Genomic DNA, 20,595 nt, shown 5'->3' with positions numbered 1-20,595 from the left:
ACTGTCCCACCCCATGAGCAGAGGCACCCCCAGCCCTCTTGGCTGCTATTCAGTATTTATGGTAATACCTTTGTTCAGCGTTGGAGATTCGTGGGCTCTGACCTTGGTCGCCCTTTGTTTCTGTCAAAAATGTTCTGCCAAATCCACTCTGAAATCTCATTTATTCCCAGCAGCTCTTTAGCCCAGCAGGCGCCCACCTCACCAGCGATCCACAGCTCATCTCTGCCCCCTCCCCTGCTTTCCCCACATCCCCAAATCCCAGTCCAGAGTGATCCCAGCCCGGCAGGACTCCCTGTGGATCCCTGGAAAGCTCAGCTGCTGTTTGTCCACACTGTATCACTGCTGGGATGTTCACAGCAAGCAAAGTTATTCTCTTCCCAAGGAAAAAATGTTTTTTCCTCTTTGATTAATTTTCCCTGATTACTCCCATTTCTCAGTGACAGTCACATCTCTCCTATTTTCCTTCCCTCCTGCCATTCATCCTCTTTCCCTTCTCTTTCCTTCCTTTTTTTCCCATAGGAAAAGAGAGATCAGTATAGGTGGAAAAAAAATCCACAGTAGTAAGAATTTTCTGTTTGTTTCTTCTTACCAACACAAAAAATAACAAACCTTCCCCAAACGAGCCAGCTCTGCCTCCTCCCCACCTTCCCCTTTCCAGGAGTTCTCCACACATCACCTCTTGTGCCATCTCTGCTCAGGGGACAGCAACCTGCACCTGGATTTTCTTTATTCACTTCTGAGCTTTCAAGAAAAAATATCAATCCCATGGCTCTCAGTGGGTCCTGGCTCATGTCTGATCAGCACTTAGAAATTTGTTCATTTTCTTTTCTTTCTGATTTAACAAAATCTCAAGCCTCAAGTTGAATTTTTAGAGCAAAAGTCTGACCAATGTCTAAAGATTTTACCCCCAATTGCTTGTTGTCTGTCACTGTATTCAGACCTACAGACATGGCAACCAAGGCAGGAAATAGCTGTGTGTGCAGAAACCTGTAGGAAGTACAGCAAAGAGCAGCAGGGAGGAGAGAGGCTCCAGCATTTGCATGAGCAGTGTGGCTCCTGGAACAAAACCAAAACCTCTGCACACTGAGCCACCTCCTCCACGCCCTGCACATGCAGGGCTCAGTCCCAGAGTGCCTGGGTGAAATAAACCCTCTCTTTTCTGGAAACACTGGCAAACAAGCCCCAGAGTGGGTTGGGTTGGAAGGACCTTCAAGATCATCTCATTCCACCCCTGCCACGGGCAGGGACACCTTCCACTATCCCAGGCTGCTCCAAGCCCTGTCCAGCCTGGCCTTGGACACTTCCAGGGATCCAGGGGCAGCCACAGCTTCTCTGGCATCCTCCACCCTCACAGGGAACAATTCCTTCTCACTATTCCATCTCTCCCTGCCCTCTGGCAGTGGGAAGCCATTCCCTGTATCCTGTCCCTCCATCCTTTGTCCAAAGTCCCTCTCCAGCTCTCCTGGAGCTCCTTGAGGCACTGGAAGATGTTATGAGGTATCAACCAGAGGAGTTTAAAATGTGCTTTCTCAGCAGGATTTTTCTGTGCCCTCACATGAATGTTCTGCTGCCCTCAGCACTAACGGGAGCTCTGGGTGTGCTTTGGAGCCAACACTGCCATCGTGGGCTGACGCTGGAGGAAAGGGAGACTCAACTCCCCACCAAAAGGGACAGAAGGTGCTCCTTTTCAGTGGAAAACAAGCTGTGATGGGAGGGTGAGGCAGGATTTAATTCTGACCTAAAGCTGCCCCACAGGTCCCTCCCTGATCCCTTTGCTGCCAGGACCTCTGAAGATGTATCACAGCTCTGAGGGTTTCCACAACTCAACAGTTTCAATTCACTCTCAGCTGGGAAATTCAGGGTTCGCTGGACTCTTTTTATTTTCATGGTAAGGGGCAAACAAATCTTAATCTCTCTATTCTATGTTTACAGCCCACTAAGTCCCCTTCTTATCTTCTCTGGCTCAGCCCTGATTTATCATCACCGCGCTGAATTTGTAAAACAGTACCATAAAGTAAGAAAGAGAACATTTCCCAAGGACTACTCCAAAATAAATTATTTCAGACGCAGAGAAGCTGCTTAATAAATCCCCTTCTTTTTTTCTTTAGGTATTTTAGAAAGTGATTTATAAGTGCAATATCACCTCTCAAAAATGAGACAATCAACACAGGATAAAATTATCATGTTATGAAAATAGGGGTCAGGCAAAGGGGCTGTGCTTTAAATTAAACCACGGAAAAATATTTCATCTGAAATTGACTCTTTTTGTCTCAGAAATGAATGTTTTAATCACCTAAGAACCTAAAAGGTAACACAGAGCTCTAAGTAATATTTAATTCCATAGAAATATGCCTCTGTTCAATATTGATGGGCAGAACATGATATTTCTCTTAAACACACTAACAATGAAACTCAGAGACTCATCAGGACTTCAGAAAGCCTTGGGATTTTCCTAGACTAAGAGATAATATCCCATTTAAATATTTAAATATCACTACCTTTCAGACCCTTATCTATTCAAGCAATCGACACCAAGCCTTCCCCAGCTAGGCAGGGCCAGGCTCCCAGCCATGCTCTTTAAGTAAAATTAACTCTGTTTGATATCAATGCCATTCAAAATCAATGATCTCAGAGAGAAACAATGTGGAAAACCAACGATGGGGCTGAATCTGCTAAAGAGGAAAATGGCATTAAACAGCAACAGTATTAATTCAATATCACTGTCAAAATCAAGCCACAACCCTTCCTCGGTGCTGCTGATGCAGAGGAATTATAAGGTCTAATTAGCCCTGGAGTTTCTTCCCAGAGCTTCACTTTACTTTATTATCCCTGCCCTGTTTATCCCTGTATATCAGTAATTTGAAACTCCACGAGGTATCCCCTTCCCACGGCATGAGCCAGGAGGCAATTTGAGTTTGTGAGTGCAGGGAGGGATCCTGTTCCCCCTGAAATCAATAGGGCAGCTTTCCCTCCAGGGAGCATCCCTGCTCCTCCTGCTGGTGCCACCCGGGCGGTGGGACAGGGGTGACAGGGAGGAAGGGGAAGGACACAGGGCGTTGGGGCTTTGGCTGGTCACCTTGGGATGGAGCACAGGCACTTTGCCTGGATGGAGGAAAACAGCCATCCCCTGATCCTGAGAGGTTAATGGGGCTCAGGAGGACACCCAACTAAACATAAAACTGCCACCACGAGCATGGTGACTGCAGTCTCTGCCAGCACACCCTGTGCTTGGTGGCAGCACCCGCTCATCCCAACCCTCATGGCCAACAGCTCATCACCAACACCTTCTCTGCTTAGCTGCTGACTGGAAATACAGAGCAGCTCTGAGGAAAGGGAGAGAGAGGGGAAAGGCACTGACCGTGGGGAGCTGGCTGGAAAGGAGGTGCCCATCCTGACTCAACATGTTGGAGACCATGATGGCTGGCAGGTCCATGTTCTGGTAGGGGTAGGCTGGGATCAGGCTGTTCGGAGGGAGGCTGTGGCACAAGGAGTGGTATCCAGTCTCGTGGTCCACCAGGTGCAGGAGGGATGGGTCTGGGAGATTGGGAGGTGTGATGGGAGGGATCTCGTAGTCCTCGTTGTTCTCACTCTGGCTGTTGTACGTCTGAAACACGAAAGAGACATTTTGCAACGTGTCACTACTTTGCTGCTTCATCAACGAGAAAGGATTATTTCTCCAAGAAACACAGATTCCAGTGGAAATGGGCTGGTTGTAATAAAAAAGGCATTTCCAGTCCTCCACATCAGGCTGAGGTAGGAGCCAGGGTGTGAGGGTGGCAGAGCTGCACCATCCCTCAGGGACACCACAGCTCCTCACACACCTTGGATCCACTCAGGGCATCCTCTCTCCCATGCTGCATTCCTGCTCACCTTCAACTCCCCAAAACCTCAGCAGAAACTTCCATACCTGGACCACAGCCATGGAAGGGCACAGCTGCTTCCCAACTAGCTGTGGCCTTCCTGAGTCAAAGTCCCTCTTTGGCCACCCAGCTCATCTCTCAACCTGCAGTTGGTATTTTTAAGAGTTTTTGAGAGAATTACGGCTGTAGAAATAACAATTACTTGGCATCAAAATTCATAAAACTATGGAACAGTTTGGGTTGCAAGGAACCTTAAAGCCCATCCAGTTCCCTAGCCATGGGCAGGGACACCTTCCACTATCCCAGGTTGCTCCAAGCCCTGTCCCTGACCCAGGGGATGGGGGAATCACATCTCCTCTGGGCAACCTGTGCCAGAGCCTCACCACCCTCCCAGTAAAGCATTATCCCCTAATATCTAATCAAACCCTGCCCTCTGTCAGGTTAAAGCCATTTCCTTTTGTCCTAACTCCTGCTGAATCCTCAAAAACTCCAGCACAGAAGCTACAACCAGGGAGGGAGATTTGGAAACACAGTCATCAGTTTTAGAAAATCCTTTAAAGAAAGCCTGCATGACTTCACCACACATGGAGATTTGTCCTTGCTTGTATGCTTTCCCAAATTTCATCTGGAAAAGCATTTCCTCACCTCCCTACCAAAGCTGCCTTGAGGTGACACGAACACACAGAGATGTCAGTGCTCTGTCTGCTCCCCATGTTTCCTCATGTCTTGTTTACTTCTAAGCATTCCCATTTGTATAAAAAATGTCATTGCACCTGTGCAATCATTTTCACTTCAGACAAAACCATTTTTTCTTTATAATGTGTGAATCTATCCAAAATTATTAATTACCAACGCAGAATATAATGAGTCTCTGGCAGAGGAGGTTTATTCTAAACATCTACTGTTTCACATATTATTACAGCATATGAAATTCTGATTAGCTATAGTATTATACACATGCTAAAGCTAAATTTCCCAGATCACCTAGTTTCATGGTTGGATTTGGACTTAATACTCTTGATTTAAGAGCAAAACCCCAGATGTTAAAAAACCAGTTAAGCACTGTAGGCTTTAATAATCCATTGTCCCAGAGCTCACCCCCGGATTCATGCTCTTCATCACCACAGACTGTGGGGAGAAAGTCCTTAATAAAATAAAATAAAGCCTGTATTTAACTGAGCACAGGAGTCAGTGGGAGAGGCAGCAGGGAGCAAGGAGGGATCTGTGAAAGGGCACTGCCAGCGAGAACCATGGCTCTGTGGGGTGGCAGAGCAGGCGGTCACTCCTGCCTCACCCCAAAACTGGGGCTGGAAGAGACTCATCCTCTGCTAATCTGAACCCTCACCTCTCACCTTCCCTCACCCCACTGCAGAAAAAGACAAAGAAAAGAAGTGCTGACATAACAGAAGGACAGGATGTCACCCAGGACAAGCTGGAGAAGGTGGTCAACAGGAACTTAATGAGGTTCAACAAATTCAGGCTCAAGATGCTGCTCCTGTGTGAGGGTGATCCAGGCAGGAGCACAGACTGGGAGAGGTAAGCATTGAGAACAGCTCTGTGAGAGGAGACTTGGGGATTCTGGTGGAGGAAAGGCTGGACTGACCCAGCCCTGTGCCCTGTTAGCCCGGACACCCCCTGTGCCAGGCTCAGCCCACAGCGTGGGCAGCAGGGCAGCCAGGGGATCCTCTCCTCTCCTCCCATCAGGACACCAAACCTGCAGGGCTGGGGGCCCAAAGAGAAGGACATGGAACTGCTGGAGCAAGTCCAGAGGAGGCAATGGAGATGTTCAAGGGCTGGGGCACCTCTGCTCTGGAGCCAGGCTGGGAGAGCTGGGGGTGTTCAACCTGGAGAAGAGAAGGCTCCAGGGAGAGTTTAGAGCCACTTCCAGTGCCTAAAGGGGATCCAAGAGAGCTGCAGAGGGACTGAGGACAAGGGCCTGAAGAAACAGGACAAGGGGAATGGCTTCCCATTGCCAGAGGGCAGGGTTAGATGGGATATTGGGAAGGAATTCCTCCCTGTGAGGGTGGGCAGGCCCTGGCACAGGGTGCCCAGAGAAGCTGTGGCTGCCCCTGGATCCCTGGCAGTGTCCAAGGCCAAGCTGGACAAGGCTTGGAGCAACCTGGGATAGTGGAAGGTGTCCCTGCCCATAGCTGGGGATGGAAGGAGATGAGCTTTAAGGTTTCTTCCAACCCAAACCATTCAGTCATTCCATGATTCCAGAGCAGGTTCTGCATACCTGACCCAAACCTTCGAGTCTGCCTGAGATTCCCACAGGCTGTAGGGAAACAGGAGCATGACAGAAACACGAGACAGAGCCTGGGCCCTGACAGCTCTGTGCCAACTGTTACAGTTCAGGGGAAATTCAAACCCAGCTCTTTTTCCAGTCAGCTTCTGCCTAACATTGTTATTATACAGGGAAGGCAGCGGGCTGAGGGGATGTACACAAGGCAGACAGAGAGATCCCATTTAATACATCTCGTAGCTAGGTTTCCTTTTGGGCTATGCTCCTCGAGGTACACTGATTCTTTCCCAGTTATTTAAGAGGATTTCACTCCATGCTTTACAGAAAGGGATTTAAATAAATCATCGCACAGCAAACTTGTTCCTCCAACTGGTTTATTTTGGTATCAGGTATATAAGCAAGTGGCTTTGCTGTACTTAACTAAATTATGTAAAACCCACTCAAAGTTTCCTAAAGCTCTCTTCAAAACTACAAGTCCCCTGTGTTGCTGCAGAGCAGCTCACCCAAGGGCTTTGAGGTGGTTTTGTACAGAGTGCCAAAGCCCCAGCGCCCTGCTCACCCCCAGGCACGTTTCTGCCTCTGTTCTATTCAACCCAGGGGGAAAAAAAAAAGAGAAAAGAAAAAAAGACCTGTTTAAATCACAAAGCTTTCCGAACAGCTACAGCATTTTGCAGACGTATCAAAATTACAATCAAAGCTGTACACAATCAAAATCAGATTAGACAATATCCAATCAACATAATCAGACTCGGCGCCTGCCAGCTTTCACACCCTGTCGCTACCGAGCTTTCCAAAGCGAGCCTCCCTCACTCTATGTGTGTTTTAAATAGATGGCCAGAAAGATAAGGAAGAGAAATGAGGCACCCAGACACTCAGAAAGCTGGGGAAAGCGGTGATTTATTGTCACACACACGGTGCCTGTTGACATGCCCACGATGACACCTCTGTCCCCACAAGGAGTGGTGTCACATCAAGTGCACAGCGCTGTGCCCTCAACCCCTCTGCAGAAACACCCCACGCTCCTCTCCACCACCATGTGGACTCTGTGGCAGATTATATTTCCTATTCTTATGTTAATTTGAATTAAATTAAACAGCCAATTATACGTTCTGAGGATACATTACAAATTAGATTAGCGGGCTGGTCTGAAGCCATTCATCCCACCAGGACTCCGAGCGGCGAGCAGCTCGTGCTGCTGAATGGCTGCCCATTTACAGCGCACAAAAAAAGCTCTAGGATTTTCCACTGTCAAACAGATGACAGTTGTTGTGATTACACATTATTCCTCTTCAAATTAAAACACTGAAATCAGCTGAAACAGGAAGCCTCTTCTTGCAAACCCTCTCGTGGCTGGTGCTGCTTGGAGCAGGGAAGCCCTGCCTGCAGGGGGATGGACACAGGATGGAGCCAGGCCCTGTCAGAGAGGGCACAGAGACCCTTCTCTGCATCCCTCCCTGCCCTCAGCCCCCCAGGTACCCCTGTGAACCAGCCTTGGGATTATATGGGATCTAACTGCCCTGAGCACAGCCCCAGGGTTATTGCAGAATCATCAAATAGCTTGGGTTGGAAGAGACCTTAAGGATCATCTTGTTCCAGCCCTCCTGCTGCATGCAGGGACACATTTCACCAGACCAGCCTGCTCCAAGCCCTGTCCAACCTGGCCTTGGACACTGCCAGGGATCCAGGGGCAGCCACAGCTTCTCTGGGCACCCTGTGCCAGGGGCTCCCCACCCTCATAAAAACAATTATGCCCCATGCTTGCACAGTGATGGCACAGGATGGCATTGCATTGTAAAAATAACCTCCAACAGCAGCAAAAGCATGATGTAAAACTATTCTTCCATCTTGAAATCCAAGTTGGATGAGGGGTCCAAGCACCATCTCCATCCAGCTGCAGATTCTGGGTCAGAAGAGTGGAGTGGAGGGGAGGTGATGTGGGGGGATTGTAATGGGGAGAAAGGGTCTGGTCCTGGCAAGATGACAGCCAGGCCATACTCAGGACCAGGTGTCCCTCACCCCTGCACTGCAAGATGGCCTGATGGGTACAGACCCTGTCACCCTCTGCCATGGCACCCAAAACCACCCTTGATGCTGCTGCTGCTTCACCTTTTGCTCCTGGGCTGCACCTCCTCCTGGACTGCAAAAAAAGCCAAGCCCTGGCAAGCTCCCACAACCACCCCAGAACAGACCCTCCTGAGCCTCGGGGAGCATTCCCAGACCAGCAGAAAAGAGGAGGATGGAGCAAGGGACATCCAGATGTGTAAATGCCATGCAGCTCTCAGTGCCCAGCTGTGACTCAGCCAAAGCCATGACCCAGCTGTGTTCTAAAGGACACCACAAATCCTCATGCAGGTGACCCAGAGGGAATGACAAGTGCTGAGCACGTCTATAAATGATGCCTCTGGCTTTCTCCTGCCTTTTCCCTCCTGGAAGGGGAGGAAAGCACTGTCTTCCTTTACAGAACACTCCACAGCCAGGCAGCACCATCCCTGCACTGCATGTTGGTATTAATCACAGAGGACATGACTTGACCAAGGACCTGGGAAACCATTCTCCTCCTCAGCAGCATGGCAAATGTCCAGTGACCCCAATTCTCCACTGAGTCATGTTCTGTGTGATTATCCATGAGGATCCAGGAGTTGCAGCCAAGCATTGATTCAGAGAAATATTGTTCACAGTGAGAAGGATAAAGATTTGTGGTATTATTGCAGGTAAATATTTGCCCTGTCAAAAAGCATTCAACAGTAAATACGAGCCTGAGAGAGAACATTTGTTCTTGGGAAGGTACAAGGAAATACAGAGGCTGCTGCAATCTATCCTGGTGACACAAACCACCACAGACCCTGTGCCATCCCTCATCTGACTGGGTTTTTCCTGAGGCTAATGCAAAAGCCCAGTGACCCTCCTGACACTTCAGAGACAAGATGGGTCTAAAGAGACCCAAACTAGCCTGGCAACTCAGCAAAGTGAGAAAAACATTGACATTTGTGAGGCTGAGAGGTGCTACAGCTTGAACTCCTGGTGTGCATGAGGAGCACATGGAGGTTATGGGGTGCCCACACCATCCCACAAGAGATGATCCCCCCAATCCCATCAGGACCCCAATCCCAGGGCTGAGGGCAGTGTCCCAGGGAGAGCACTCTCCCACCAGCATCACCCAGGGAAGGACCTGCAGAGAGCCAGCCAGGTGCTTTTGGGGGTGTCTCGATTTTTCCAAAGCTGGATGAGGTGTCAGATTGAGTCAGGAGGCAGAGAAGCACATGGATGGCTTTGTCATGCTGCCACATTCCCTATTTTTCTCTTACACAAGTCTAAAGGATTCACCATGTGCCACTGGTCACACCAACTACAGGGAATGCTGGGCTGAGAGAATATCCTGGTCCAAATGCAATGGAAAAGGTAAAATTGAAGCTTCCTGAAGACCAACTGTCCATATTTCCCCAAAAGCCTCTGAACTCCTCTCCTGCCACACCCATTACTCACAGGCACAACCCTATTTGCAAGAAGGGGATTTTGATATGTTTCTCCAGCACATGAACCAGGGGGGTTTTCTGCTCACCTCCAGGAACTGAAGCCACAGTGACAGAAACATCAGTTGAGGTGGCAGGAGAAAGTGGCAGTCATTTGGCCATTGCGAACTCCAGAGAGATGCTGAGGCCAGGAAGGGCAATGGATGGGTGCTCACTGTTGGGTGGCCCAGGGGCTGTCCCTTTCCTCACCCCTTCTCCAGGCAGGGATGGCAGAGATATTCACACCTGGGATTCCCAAAGCCCTGTGCCAAGAAGTGAAGCAGTGCTGATTTTCTGCGTCAGCAGCTCTGGGTCTTGGGAATGGAAATTGATTTGCCTCATCCCTGCACACGGAGATCTGTGTGAATACCAGGGCCAATGAATTATGTGGGGAGAGGTGGATAAATACTGGAAAGAAGTATTTATTAACAGCCAGTCACATACAATCTACAAATTGTCTTTGAAGTGTTCCCAGCCCCTGCTACATTAATTTTCACATGCTCAGGTTTTTTACTAGGGGAACACTGTGGAAAAGGGAAAAAGGAGTTCTTGCATTAACAGAAATGCGCCCTGGAAGTGTCTGCACAATATTCAGCAAGAGGTTGGGAGCTCAGCAGAGCAGCAGGAAACCTGTGGGAAAGTGAACTCTTCCTACCTCTGTGTGTGTTCCTCTTTCATACCAAGAGTAGTGGGGTTTAAAACCATAGAATCCCAGAATAGGTTGGGTTGGAAGGGACCTTAAAGATCCTCTTATTCCAAGCCCCCTGCCATGGGCAGGGACACCTTCCACTATCCCAGGTTGCTCCAAGCCCTGTCCAACTTGGCCTTGGACACTGCCAGGGATCCAGGGGCAGCCACAGCTTCTCTGGGCACTCTGTGCCAGGGCCTCACCACCCTCACAGGGAAGGATTTCTTCCCAATATCCCATCTTTCCCTGCCCTCTGGCAGTGGGAAGCCATTCCCTGTGTCCTGTCCCTCCATCTCTTGTCCAAAGTCCCTCTCCAGCTGTCTCAGAACCCCTTTAGGCACTGGAAGCTGCTCTAAGGTCTCCCCAGAGCCTTCTTTTCTCCCTGAACAACCCCAGCTCTCCCAGCCTGGCTCCAGAGCAGAGATTATTGTGTTTAAAAATCCCAAACTAGCATTGGTTGTCCCAAAGACCACACCCACTCCTCCACACTCCCTTTTTCTCTCCATTTCTCCCACTGTGGGCACTGCTCTGATGCAGACTCTGCACAGTGTAACAACTGCAGCACAAAGCCAACCCTCAGCTCAACCCCAGCACTTCTGCATGGCTTCACCTTTGAATTTGATGGATGTTTCTGCCTTTAAACTTTCCATGAGTTGACCTTCTCCCATCTCCTACAGATCCCATGCAGTCCTGGAGCCAGAGCTCTTCCCAAATCCAGCCTGCTGGATGGTTTCAACCAAATCTGACAGCTCAAAAAAGGCCTCTTTTCTACAAATTTTACAAAAATATGTGTTTCATAAAACCATTTGTGCACAGAGGGTCCTAAACACCCTTGCTTGCCCTAATAACCTTTGGTGTCCTTGGGAAGTTGCCACAGTGGCAAAGGGAAAGCTGGGATGTGGAGCTGTGGTGCTCAGCAGGATGGGGCTGGGGAGGAAACAACATCCACAGCGAACAGGAAATCTCTGTTCACTCTGAAATAATCATCTTTTGAGAGGCATGCACCCAATTCTGCACTTTGGGGGGTTCTTTTCCATGCTACCAAAGCCAGAAATGACATTCTTGTGCCTCTTTGGCCTCAGCCTGTCTGTTGTGTGGGTGGCAAATGAAGAACAAGCTACCAATCATTAATATTTTAATTTTTACCAGTCACCTGAAGGATGGAAAATACCTGGGATTCAACCTGAGCATTCTGCTGCATGCCATCCTCCTGGGCACCACAAGCTCACAGTCTGGTTTGATATTGTCCAAGCTGCTCTTGACCTGCATCACCACTTCACAAAAAAACCAAAAAGCTAAAAATAATGGAGTTCCATGAACAATTTATAGCAAAAGAAATCAGCCTTATTGTAGGCTTTTAAAAAGGCTCCTGACTCTCTCTCTCCCCCTCTATTTTTATTTTTTTTTAATCAGTATCTTATCCAGAACTGGAATCCTGTCAAGAATAGTGGATAGCAGAGAACTATAACTTCTTATTATGTGTATAGTGATTTTATGAATTCAGTGGGGAATGAAATGCAATTTTGTCAGACTTGTCTGTGTTCATAATGACCAAGTCAAATTAATCATCGTGGATAATACTCCTGTGTCAGCCATTCAAGAGATTTTTTAATAGAATTTTTCTGATTCATGTCTTGCAGTACATCAGATCTGTAGTAATGCAGGCACTTCTAAAAATCAGTGCAATTATGGCTTCTTGTTGGCCTGTCATTTTCCTGGAATAAAAATGTCTCTGCAGAAGTCATGCACTGTACATAAACCAAAATGGAAAACAAAAATATAGTTACAATTAGGCTTGATTTTTTCTAAAGATTTAATATCTTTTCGAGGCCATTATTTATAGGCAATACATAAAGCTCCAGAGCACGACGTGAAGATGGACTGGTTTATCACAACACAGACCAATTTTATCCTGCTTGTCATTCCCCCTTTGATTGCCCTGTGAGTTAGTGGCTTTTGCAGGCATGGAAATGACTATCCCATAGAACAAACAGGGGATAGGTAATGGGTTTGCAGTCAAATTATTGTGTTTATTAAAAATGTATCCAGGAAAGCCCACTCAGATCCCAAAGGGCCCTTGCTCAGGAAAATCTCTGGTTCAAGCAAAGGTTACGGTTTCCATAAAGGCAGATAGACATGGAAGGGGCAGCAGTGCAGCAGGCTGTGGGATAGAAAGGATTAGGAATGCTGTGTTTATCCTTCTGAGGAAAGAGAGACAGACAGACCTCTAATTCCCTGGTGACACAGACAAAAATGAGTTTTGGAAGAAGATACCCCCAGGAATAAAGAGGAAGAAAAATGTGATCAGATATCTCAGCCTTTCTTGCTTTCCTGGCAAGGCAGCAGCTGCCTTGTAGGGCAGGGCAGGGCTGTGCCAGAGCCCCACATGTGCCACAGGGAGCTCCACGAGAGCTGCTGGGACAAATGTCCCTCCAGACCCAGCTCCTTGTGCCACCAAGAACCCCCTCTGCATGGTCCTGTAACAAACACCTTCAAATCCCAAATAACTGGATCATGGAGTCCCAGAATGGTTGGGGTTGGGAGCAACCCTAAAGCTCATCCAGTTCCACTCCCTGCCACAAGCAGGGACACCTTCCACTAGACCAGGCTGCTCAAAGCCCTGCCCAGATGGGATATTAAGGCTCAGTTCCTGCTGGCAGCATTTTCAGGAGAATTCAATATTGGTTTACACAAGCATCAGCAACAACCAGGGCTCCTGAAAATCCTTTGTTGCATCTCCCCATGCAGGGCCAGGGCTGTGGGACACATTGGATGCACAGTAGCTCCTGGATGACCCACAATAGCAGCTCACCTCACCTATTTTTTCCTTACTTACCCACACTGACAAGGGAACTGTTTCCTCTCTCTGAGTGTTTTTGTGGCTGTTCTCCCCCAGCCTCTCACAGCAATCGTGGCAGTGCTCCAGGGAAATCCAGGAGATGTGCAAGCTCTGCTCCACGTTGGCAGAGAGCAGCCTCTGTCATCTGCCTCACAATCAGCCTCCTTAAAATTGTTTATAATGATTTTTGCCTGGTTTTAAAATGTATTAAAGGCATTGTACATCCAGTGAGACAGCAGCCAATGGGATCTAAAATTAGACTGACTAGGCCAGACAAATATAAATCCATTTCTCTTCTTTCCTAGGATCTCGCCTGGAAGTGAATACAAGGAATATCATATTCTACTCAAGAACATCATGCATTTCAGGGAATTATTTGAGTACAGGTTTTACATAATTGCCTTTTTTGTCTCATGGCATACTGAACTTGCATAATGAGCTCAGTGCACTCACAGCAATCCATTGTTGGGCTGGATGGATTTGTGGGGTGTGTTGAGCCCAGGGTATGTTACACAATGCTGGATAATGCACTGTAAGCAGGTCAGGAGGTAAGGCAGCCCAAAAACACGCACAGGCAAGGAAGAATTAGCAAAAAGCACTCTAAGAAATTAATTCAACCTGCCTTCAGCTGAGCCAGAAGGACCCAGAGCAGGAAGTACTAGACTGTACCACACTCATTCCCTTTCAGATTTTGCTTGAGAGTATTTCCCTTGTGCTCCAAACTGGGGAGTTAAGGATTAAACAAAGCCTTTGTGCCACGCTTTGCATGGATGATTCGTTTGCACCACGTTTTTCAGAGTTTCATCTCAAAATACGTGTCCTGCTCGTGGCACATGGCTGTCACAGCCACCCTCTGCCCTGGACTGTTGTGGTCTGCAGCAAGATCCCCCAGCAAAGCCACAATGGCAGCACCTTTGACCCAGAGATTTTTGGCCCAAATGTATCCTGCTTGGGTTTTTTTTCCCTTCTCATCAGCAAAGAGGAATTTTCCTCAGAAGTCCTGCATGGCCTTCACCACCCAGGGCACACCAGGAGTGCTGTGGGCAAAGCACAGAGCACAACCAAGAGCCTGTGAAGCCAACACTGAGAATCCCATGCTGGAGCTAAAGGGACAATCACAATTTTTTCCTAAATTCCCCTCACTATCCCCAATTTGCTCCTCTTGCACCATCTTTCCACATGGACCCAAAGCACTTAGTGTGCTTTTAGTCTGGGAACTCCACAGCATTCAGAGCATTTTCCTGCTCATGGCCCCAGCCCTATAAAGGCAAAGAGCCCTAGCAGCTCTTGGGACCCTTTCCTTCAAAGTGTAGCTATCAGCCAGATTAAATCATCACCAGCTGGGTCAGACCCTGTACTTGAGCTAAATTTCTCATTATTTCCTGTTGCCAGCACCTCTGAAGCACAAAGCATCACCACAAATCCACTAGGATTTGAACCCTCACGATTCCCAAGCCAGGCTTGGGACCCCAAATCAAATTGACAGAAAAACTGTAGATACTAAAAAATCAAAAAGTAATAAAGCCCAGCAGAAGCAGTGTCCCCCTCCCCATCACCCAGATTTGATGTGTGTGATTAGCACGAGGAAGGCTGGGATGTGGGGATGGCTTGCATAATGTGGTGCAATCTAGCACCTCCCCCAGGGTGCCCAGCTGCTGCAGAAGCAATTTCACAGCTCATCATCCATTATGAGATTAAAATAATTTTTTTTTCCTCCCGTGAAGTATTAATAAATTGTGCAGGCAGACCAGAGTTAGTGCCATTTACACAAATGGTACTGAATCACCCACCTAGTTATTTCTTAATGGATTGAGTATCTGTGTTCCTCCTTAGCCTGTAATTTAAAAACCTAAATACACAAACCTGTTTATTTGTCTCATCAGGCCCTGAGCCAGCACTTGCTGAGCCTGGGGACAGCAGGACAAAGGCAGAGCTGCTGCCTCCCCTGGACCTGCCCCAGCACTTCACGAGGGAACAATACCAAAATAACCACATTGAAAATAGGAAAAGGGAAATGCACCACAAAATAAACCCAAGCCCACGCTGAAATCCCTCCCAGAATTCACTTACTTTCCCTTCTGGGGGCAAAACTCACTGAGGCATTGCTGATGTAATGCAGGTTCTTTGGTACATGAGTGAAGATGTAAAGCTGTAGTCAGAGCACCACTAATGGCTCTTTGAACATCCCTGCTTTATTATGGTATCAGACGAAGAAGGCATGTTTAATGTTTAAACTTCCAACAACAAATGCCTTCAGCAAATATGGTTTATGTATTTATTCAATGCTTCTTAAGCGCCTGTCGCCTCAGCAGCTGAGGTGCTGCTTACCTCTTTTTTATATTTATTTTATTAAAATTAAGAATGTACCAACGCTTTGTAAAAGGCCACCTTCTTCCCTCCCTTCTCCACTCTTCATCCCCAAGAGCAGCTTGAAATTCTTCACTCATCCATCCTCTGCCAAATATTTCAGGCTGCCAGGAAGTTGCCGAAATGGGGAAAGGAAATGAACTGAAATCACCAGGGTGATAAATCAGTTTCCCACATTATCCCAAAGACCCTCAGCCCCTGAATCTGGCTCTGGCATGTGGAAAAAGTGCCAAAGGCAGATTCCTCTGAGTCAGCTCTGCCAAAGCTAACCCTGAGGTGGGATGGGAAGAGCATTAACCCAATTCCAGTGTCAGTGATGGGGTTTGGTTGCCCAGGGAGGTCAATGACAGATTACCCATGGGACTGGGATGTCTCACTCCTTGCAGATCCTAAATAGGCAGAACTCAGCAATGTGCCAGTCCCAGAATCACAGAACTATAGAATCACTGAGATTGGAAAAGACCTCCATGATCACCGAGCCCAACCTTCTACTGACCATGCCCCCTGAATTCAGTGCTCCCAGGCCATGGCATGTCAAGGTAACAGAAGCTGTGGCTGCCCCTGGATCCCTGGAAGTGTCCAAGGACAGACTGGACAGGGGCTTGGAGCAACCTAGGACAGTGGAAGGTGCCCACAGCAGGGGCTTTCAGGAAAATGAGCTTCAAGGTCCCTTCAACCCAAAGCATTCCATGATAATCACACAGGATCTCTCTCTGCCTCCTTCACATTTACTGAGCTGCCAAGCACCACAATTGTGACTCTTCCTCCACAACCCCAGCTCTGAGAATTTTGTTCTTCTCCTCACTTATCCAAAGCAGAAGCTGTCATGTCACAGGAGCACAAAGGTGCTGGGGCTGTTAGGGAAAGCAGGAAGCACCAAGGGACTCGTGACAGAACTGTGAGAACTGGAACATGGTGCATGGCCAATATCCAACTCCCCAGTGTAGGCGTGAAAATCTCAGCCTTGAGCCTCCAATATGTGAATTTTGGGAAACAAACAGATTTTATCTTTAACAATTTTAACAACTTTTTTTTTCTTTAATAAAACCAGGCTTATATATGGTATCTAAAAAAAGGCAGGAACTCACACATGGCTGTGAGAGGCTCATCCATGTCCTAAATCAAGACACTCATCAAATTCTTTCTGAAGCATTAAGCAACCTGGACAAAATGAGCAGTGAGACTAGGAACCATCCTTTCAGGAGGAAGGCAAAAGGGAAAACCACCACATTAACAATCAAAATAGCAGTGTTCCCCTAAAGTAATGAACACTGTCCATCTAGAAGGACAGCAGGACATCATTCTGCTGCTCACAGCCAGGAGCCTGTGTCAGGGATGAACTCCAACACTGGCACTGGCAGCTCTAGATGCCATGGACTACATTTGTGGACACAGGGAATGGCTTTGCAGAGGAAATGAAGGTCCAAGAGGGCTCACATCAACACCAGCACAACCTTCATCACACGACCACAAGGCCAAACCAACACACAAGGCATGAGGTGGGAAGAGAAACCCAGACCCAGCTCTCCAGAGGCCAAAGCAACTGAAACCCTCCATCCATTGAGCAGCTGGAGAGGTTTTCCTGTTATTTTCACTGCTTTAGATACACCAGGCGGAACCTGAACTGTTCCAAGAAAAAGGGGCAGAAGTGGAAGAGTCAAAATGAGAGGGAGATGCTGATGGAGAGGAGGGGGAAGCTCTGAGCACAACAGGGCTGCACGTAACAAAGCCAAAACATCAACTCCGTGGTAAAAATTCACATTTTCCCAGTGTACTCAAGGGCTGCAGCTGCTATCTGTCAAATCCAAGCCCACACAAGGCCTAGATATTTCCATAAATCTGATGACTCAGAGCCAAGTGCTTCTATTGCCAATTCTAGCACCAAACTGGGTACCTCAAGTCCCACTTGGAGTTACCAAAAAACCATCAGCTCAGTCTGACCCCAAATACAATCAAAATGGGATAAACCTTTTCAAGGGAGATTACTGGAGAAGTCTGTGTGCAAGCTAAGCTGCATCAGCTTTCACCACTTCTCCTCCCATCCCAATTCTTGATATCAAATATCAGGAATCTCTTTCCAGACTGAAGCAGTGTGAGGAAGAAGTCAAAAATCAAGGACTGCATGGACAAAAGGAGAGGAAAGCAAGTGTCTCTAACAGGGATATAGCAGCAGCACTCAGTGCAGAAGTCTGGAAATCAGGACAAGCAGAATTCCACTCGCGGTGCTTCAAAAATTAAACACCATCGCATGAGCTGCTCAGTGCACTCCAGAGTTTCCTGTGCTTTACAGAGAAGCTTCCCCCCCACCTTTATTTTTTTTTTTGGATCTCCAGCATCTCTGTGTGATTCATTCCAGGCTTGCAGCACCCTGATCTGCACACAGAACATGAGCTGCTGCTATCTGGTGCCCCAACTGCTTGCAGAAGTGATGGGCATCCTCCTCCAGCCAGGTCCAGAGGCTGGAAAAAAGCAGCTTTTTGGATATTAACTTCCAAACTGCACTAGGAATTCATGAAGCCTGGGAAAAAAGGCTCCTCAAGAGAAAAGCAGCTCCCATGGGGAGACAGAGCCCTCAGTGCCACGTAGGTGTGTGGTTTTGTTTAGAAGTCATCTGGAATTCTTAAAATAAATTTGCTAAATTGTCTTCCAGAGACTGATGGGGTTTTTTTTCCCCTCTTTAATAAACTTTCAGGGGTATCTTTATTGTTATGTCTAATTTTAGCCAAAACGAACATTTCCTGAGATTCAATTTCTCTCATAATTGTTGGAAGGAAACTGAACTGTCTGCTGTAAACATTCACTGTATTGTGTGAAAAGTATCTTTATTACAGCCCACTGGGAATACTAATAAAATTCCCAATCCTGTCCCTTCCTCACTTTTTTTTTTTTAGAGCTCACTCTTTTCTCTTATATACCCATTAGTGTCAGTTCAAACATTCTGCAGGCAAGATTTGAGAACTTAAAATATATTATTTAACAATCAAGGGTGGAATAAAGACTTGTGAGCAGTAAGATCCTTTCTGCCTTCTCTTTCTATGCTTTCTATTATAGAAAATGAGGATGGCTATTCCATTTGTCTGTGTTCGTGCTCAGAGTTGATGTAAAAAATCTCATTAGTTTAGTCTGACATATATTCAATACAGTCTATGTACATATTTTTTTCATTCTATTCTACAGCTGCAAAATGATACTAAATTTCATCAGATTGGAATGAAAACTGTGGTCCTGGAAAATTTCCCTTTAAGGGTCTTATATTTATTCAGAACTCATGAATCATTTTCCAGTAATACAACTATAATTATTCTTAAAGTGTTATGTTTGAAGGTTTAATATGAAATACTTGCAAAAGGCTCTTTTTCACTTTGATAGTTTGTAATCTTCATGGTAATCAGACCAGTTAGCTCCTTCCCACAGCAGCCAGGAAAATACAATTTAATATGAGTCTCATACTCTTCACTCATGTTTTAATTAAAGTAATAAAAGCCAAGTCATATTTTGCCCTTTACAGTGTACACAGATGTATAGACCTGAGCTAGACAGCACCAGATCTGGCACTTTTGATGGCAGCTGATGGATTTGCTAGTGTGAGATAAATTTAACTCAGGCTGGCTCCGAGGCTGCTGATCACTGGTGTCAGTGATGGGTGAGACCCTTGGCAGAAGTGCCAAACAGGTGATGGGAGCACGGATGGAGCTGCTGTGACAACCATCCTCCAGCTGGCTGCTGTGTCACAGCTCACCTCCCTGAGGAAGATCCCTGCCTGACTGCATTTTTTGGTTCCCACCATGGCTCTGAGCAGCCTGGCCTCATGTGGCACCTGAGAAGGAAGGATCTGAACCTTCCCCAAAGGAGCAGAACCACAAGGGGCTGGTGGAATTCTCTTCCCAGCCAGCTCAGGGCCCTGCTGTGCCCAACCTCTGGAGCAAAGAGAGGTTGCAGTGAACACCTGACTCTGAGCAAAAGGAGCTGGATAGTTGCACGTGGGATGCACAGCCCTCATCATCCTCCAGAGCCCTGAGATCGTGGAGTTGTTCAGGCTGGAAAACACCTCCAAGATCATCAAGTGCAGCCATTGAATCTCCACTGTGTCACCAGCCCAGAGCACTGAGTGCCATGCCCAGTTGTTCCTTGGACACCTCAAGGGATGGGGACTCCAAACCTCCCTGAGCAGCCCCTGCCAATGCCTGACAACTCTTCCAGTGAAGAAATTCCTCCTGATATCCAATCTAATTCTCCCTTGGCACAGCTTGAGGCTGTTTCCTTTGTTCTATCGATATTTGCCTGGAAGAAGAGCCCAACCCACACCTGGCTGTCCCTCCTGTCAGGAGTTGTGCAGAGCCACAAGGTCCCCCTGAACCTCCTTCTCCCCAGGCTGAGCTCTCCCAGCTTCCTCAGCTGCTCCTGGTGCTCCATTCCATTCCCTGGACAGTCCAGCCCCTCAATGCCTGCCTTGTGAGGAGCCCAAAACTGGGCACAGCACTCGAGGTGCCCCAGCAGTGCCAGCACAAGGGACAATCACCTCCCCAGTCCTGCTGGCCACTCTGGTTTGGATCCAGCTGCTCTGCTGATGGTTCTGCCCTCGTTGGCTGGAATGGAGCCCAACCCTGCATGTGCCATGGCAGCCCCAGGGCTGACACGAGAGAAGGGCTCATTCGGCCACCAGCCAAGGCTACAGAGGGGCTTTCCTTTCTGCCCAGGCCTGCATCCAAATGCTGAAGTGGAAAATAACATTTTCCTGCTGGCAGTAAGTGGCTCCTCAGTTAATCACTGTGTTGTGACAGCAGGCCCAAACACCAGCTCGGGCTGGGTCTCCGATGAGAAAGGAAGGAGTAATCAATCAGTTGGGAAAGGAAATCCCAGGAGCAACAGGCTGGGTATTTTCTTCCACACTGCTGTGGCCCACGGAGCTGCATTTCCACAAATAAACAGAGTTTTGCTGAGTGACTCCCCAGAGGTCCATTAGAGGAGCAAACCATCCCCTGCAGGAGCCAAACCCAACCTCCCCAACAGGACAGGAGGAAATCCTTGCTCATCACAGCTCCCTGGGAGCCATGGGGCTGCACTGTCAGAGCTCAGCATCAATCCCTGCC

The 20,595-nt window shown here is 47.7% G+C and overlaps 1 protein-coding gene across 3 annotated transcripts in view; it reads right to left on the bottom strand.

Moving 5' to 3' along the window:
• Positions 1-3,232: 3,232 nt before the first annotated feature.
• LOC146428837 (TOX high mobility group box family member 2-like) overlaps positions 3,233-20,595 on the bottom strand; it is an 84,661-nt gene continuing 67,298 nt past the window's right edge. For all 3 annotated transcript variants that reach the window (XM_085079676.1, XM_085079677.1, XM_085079678.1), the window contains exon 3: positions 3,233-3,604. In XM_085079676.1, the coding sequence (XP_084935802.1) occupies positions 3,275-3,604 (330 nt within the window). In that variant the 3' untranslated portion in view covers positions 3,233-3,274. The remainder of the gene's footprint in view (positions 3,605-20,595) is intronic.

The sequence above is a fragment of the Lichenostomus cassidix genome, chromosome 20 (assembly GCF_008360975.1).
Source record: "Lichenostomus cassidix isolate B80296 chromosome 20, HeHo_3.0, whole genome shotgun sequence".
Lineage (NCBI taxonomy): Eukaryota > Metazoa > Chordata > Aves > Passeriformes > Meliphagidae > Lichenostomus > Lichenostomus cassidix.
This window is presented reverse-complemented; position numbering and strand designations above follow the sequence as displayed.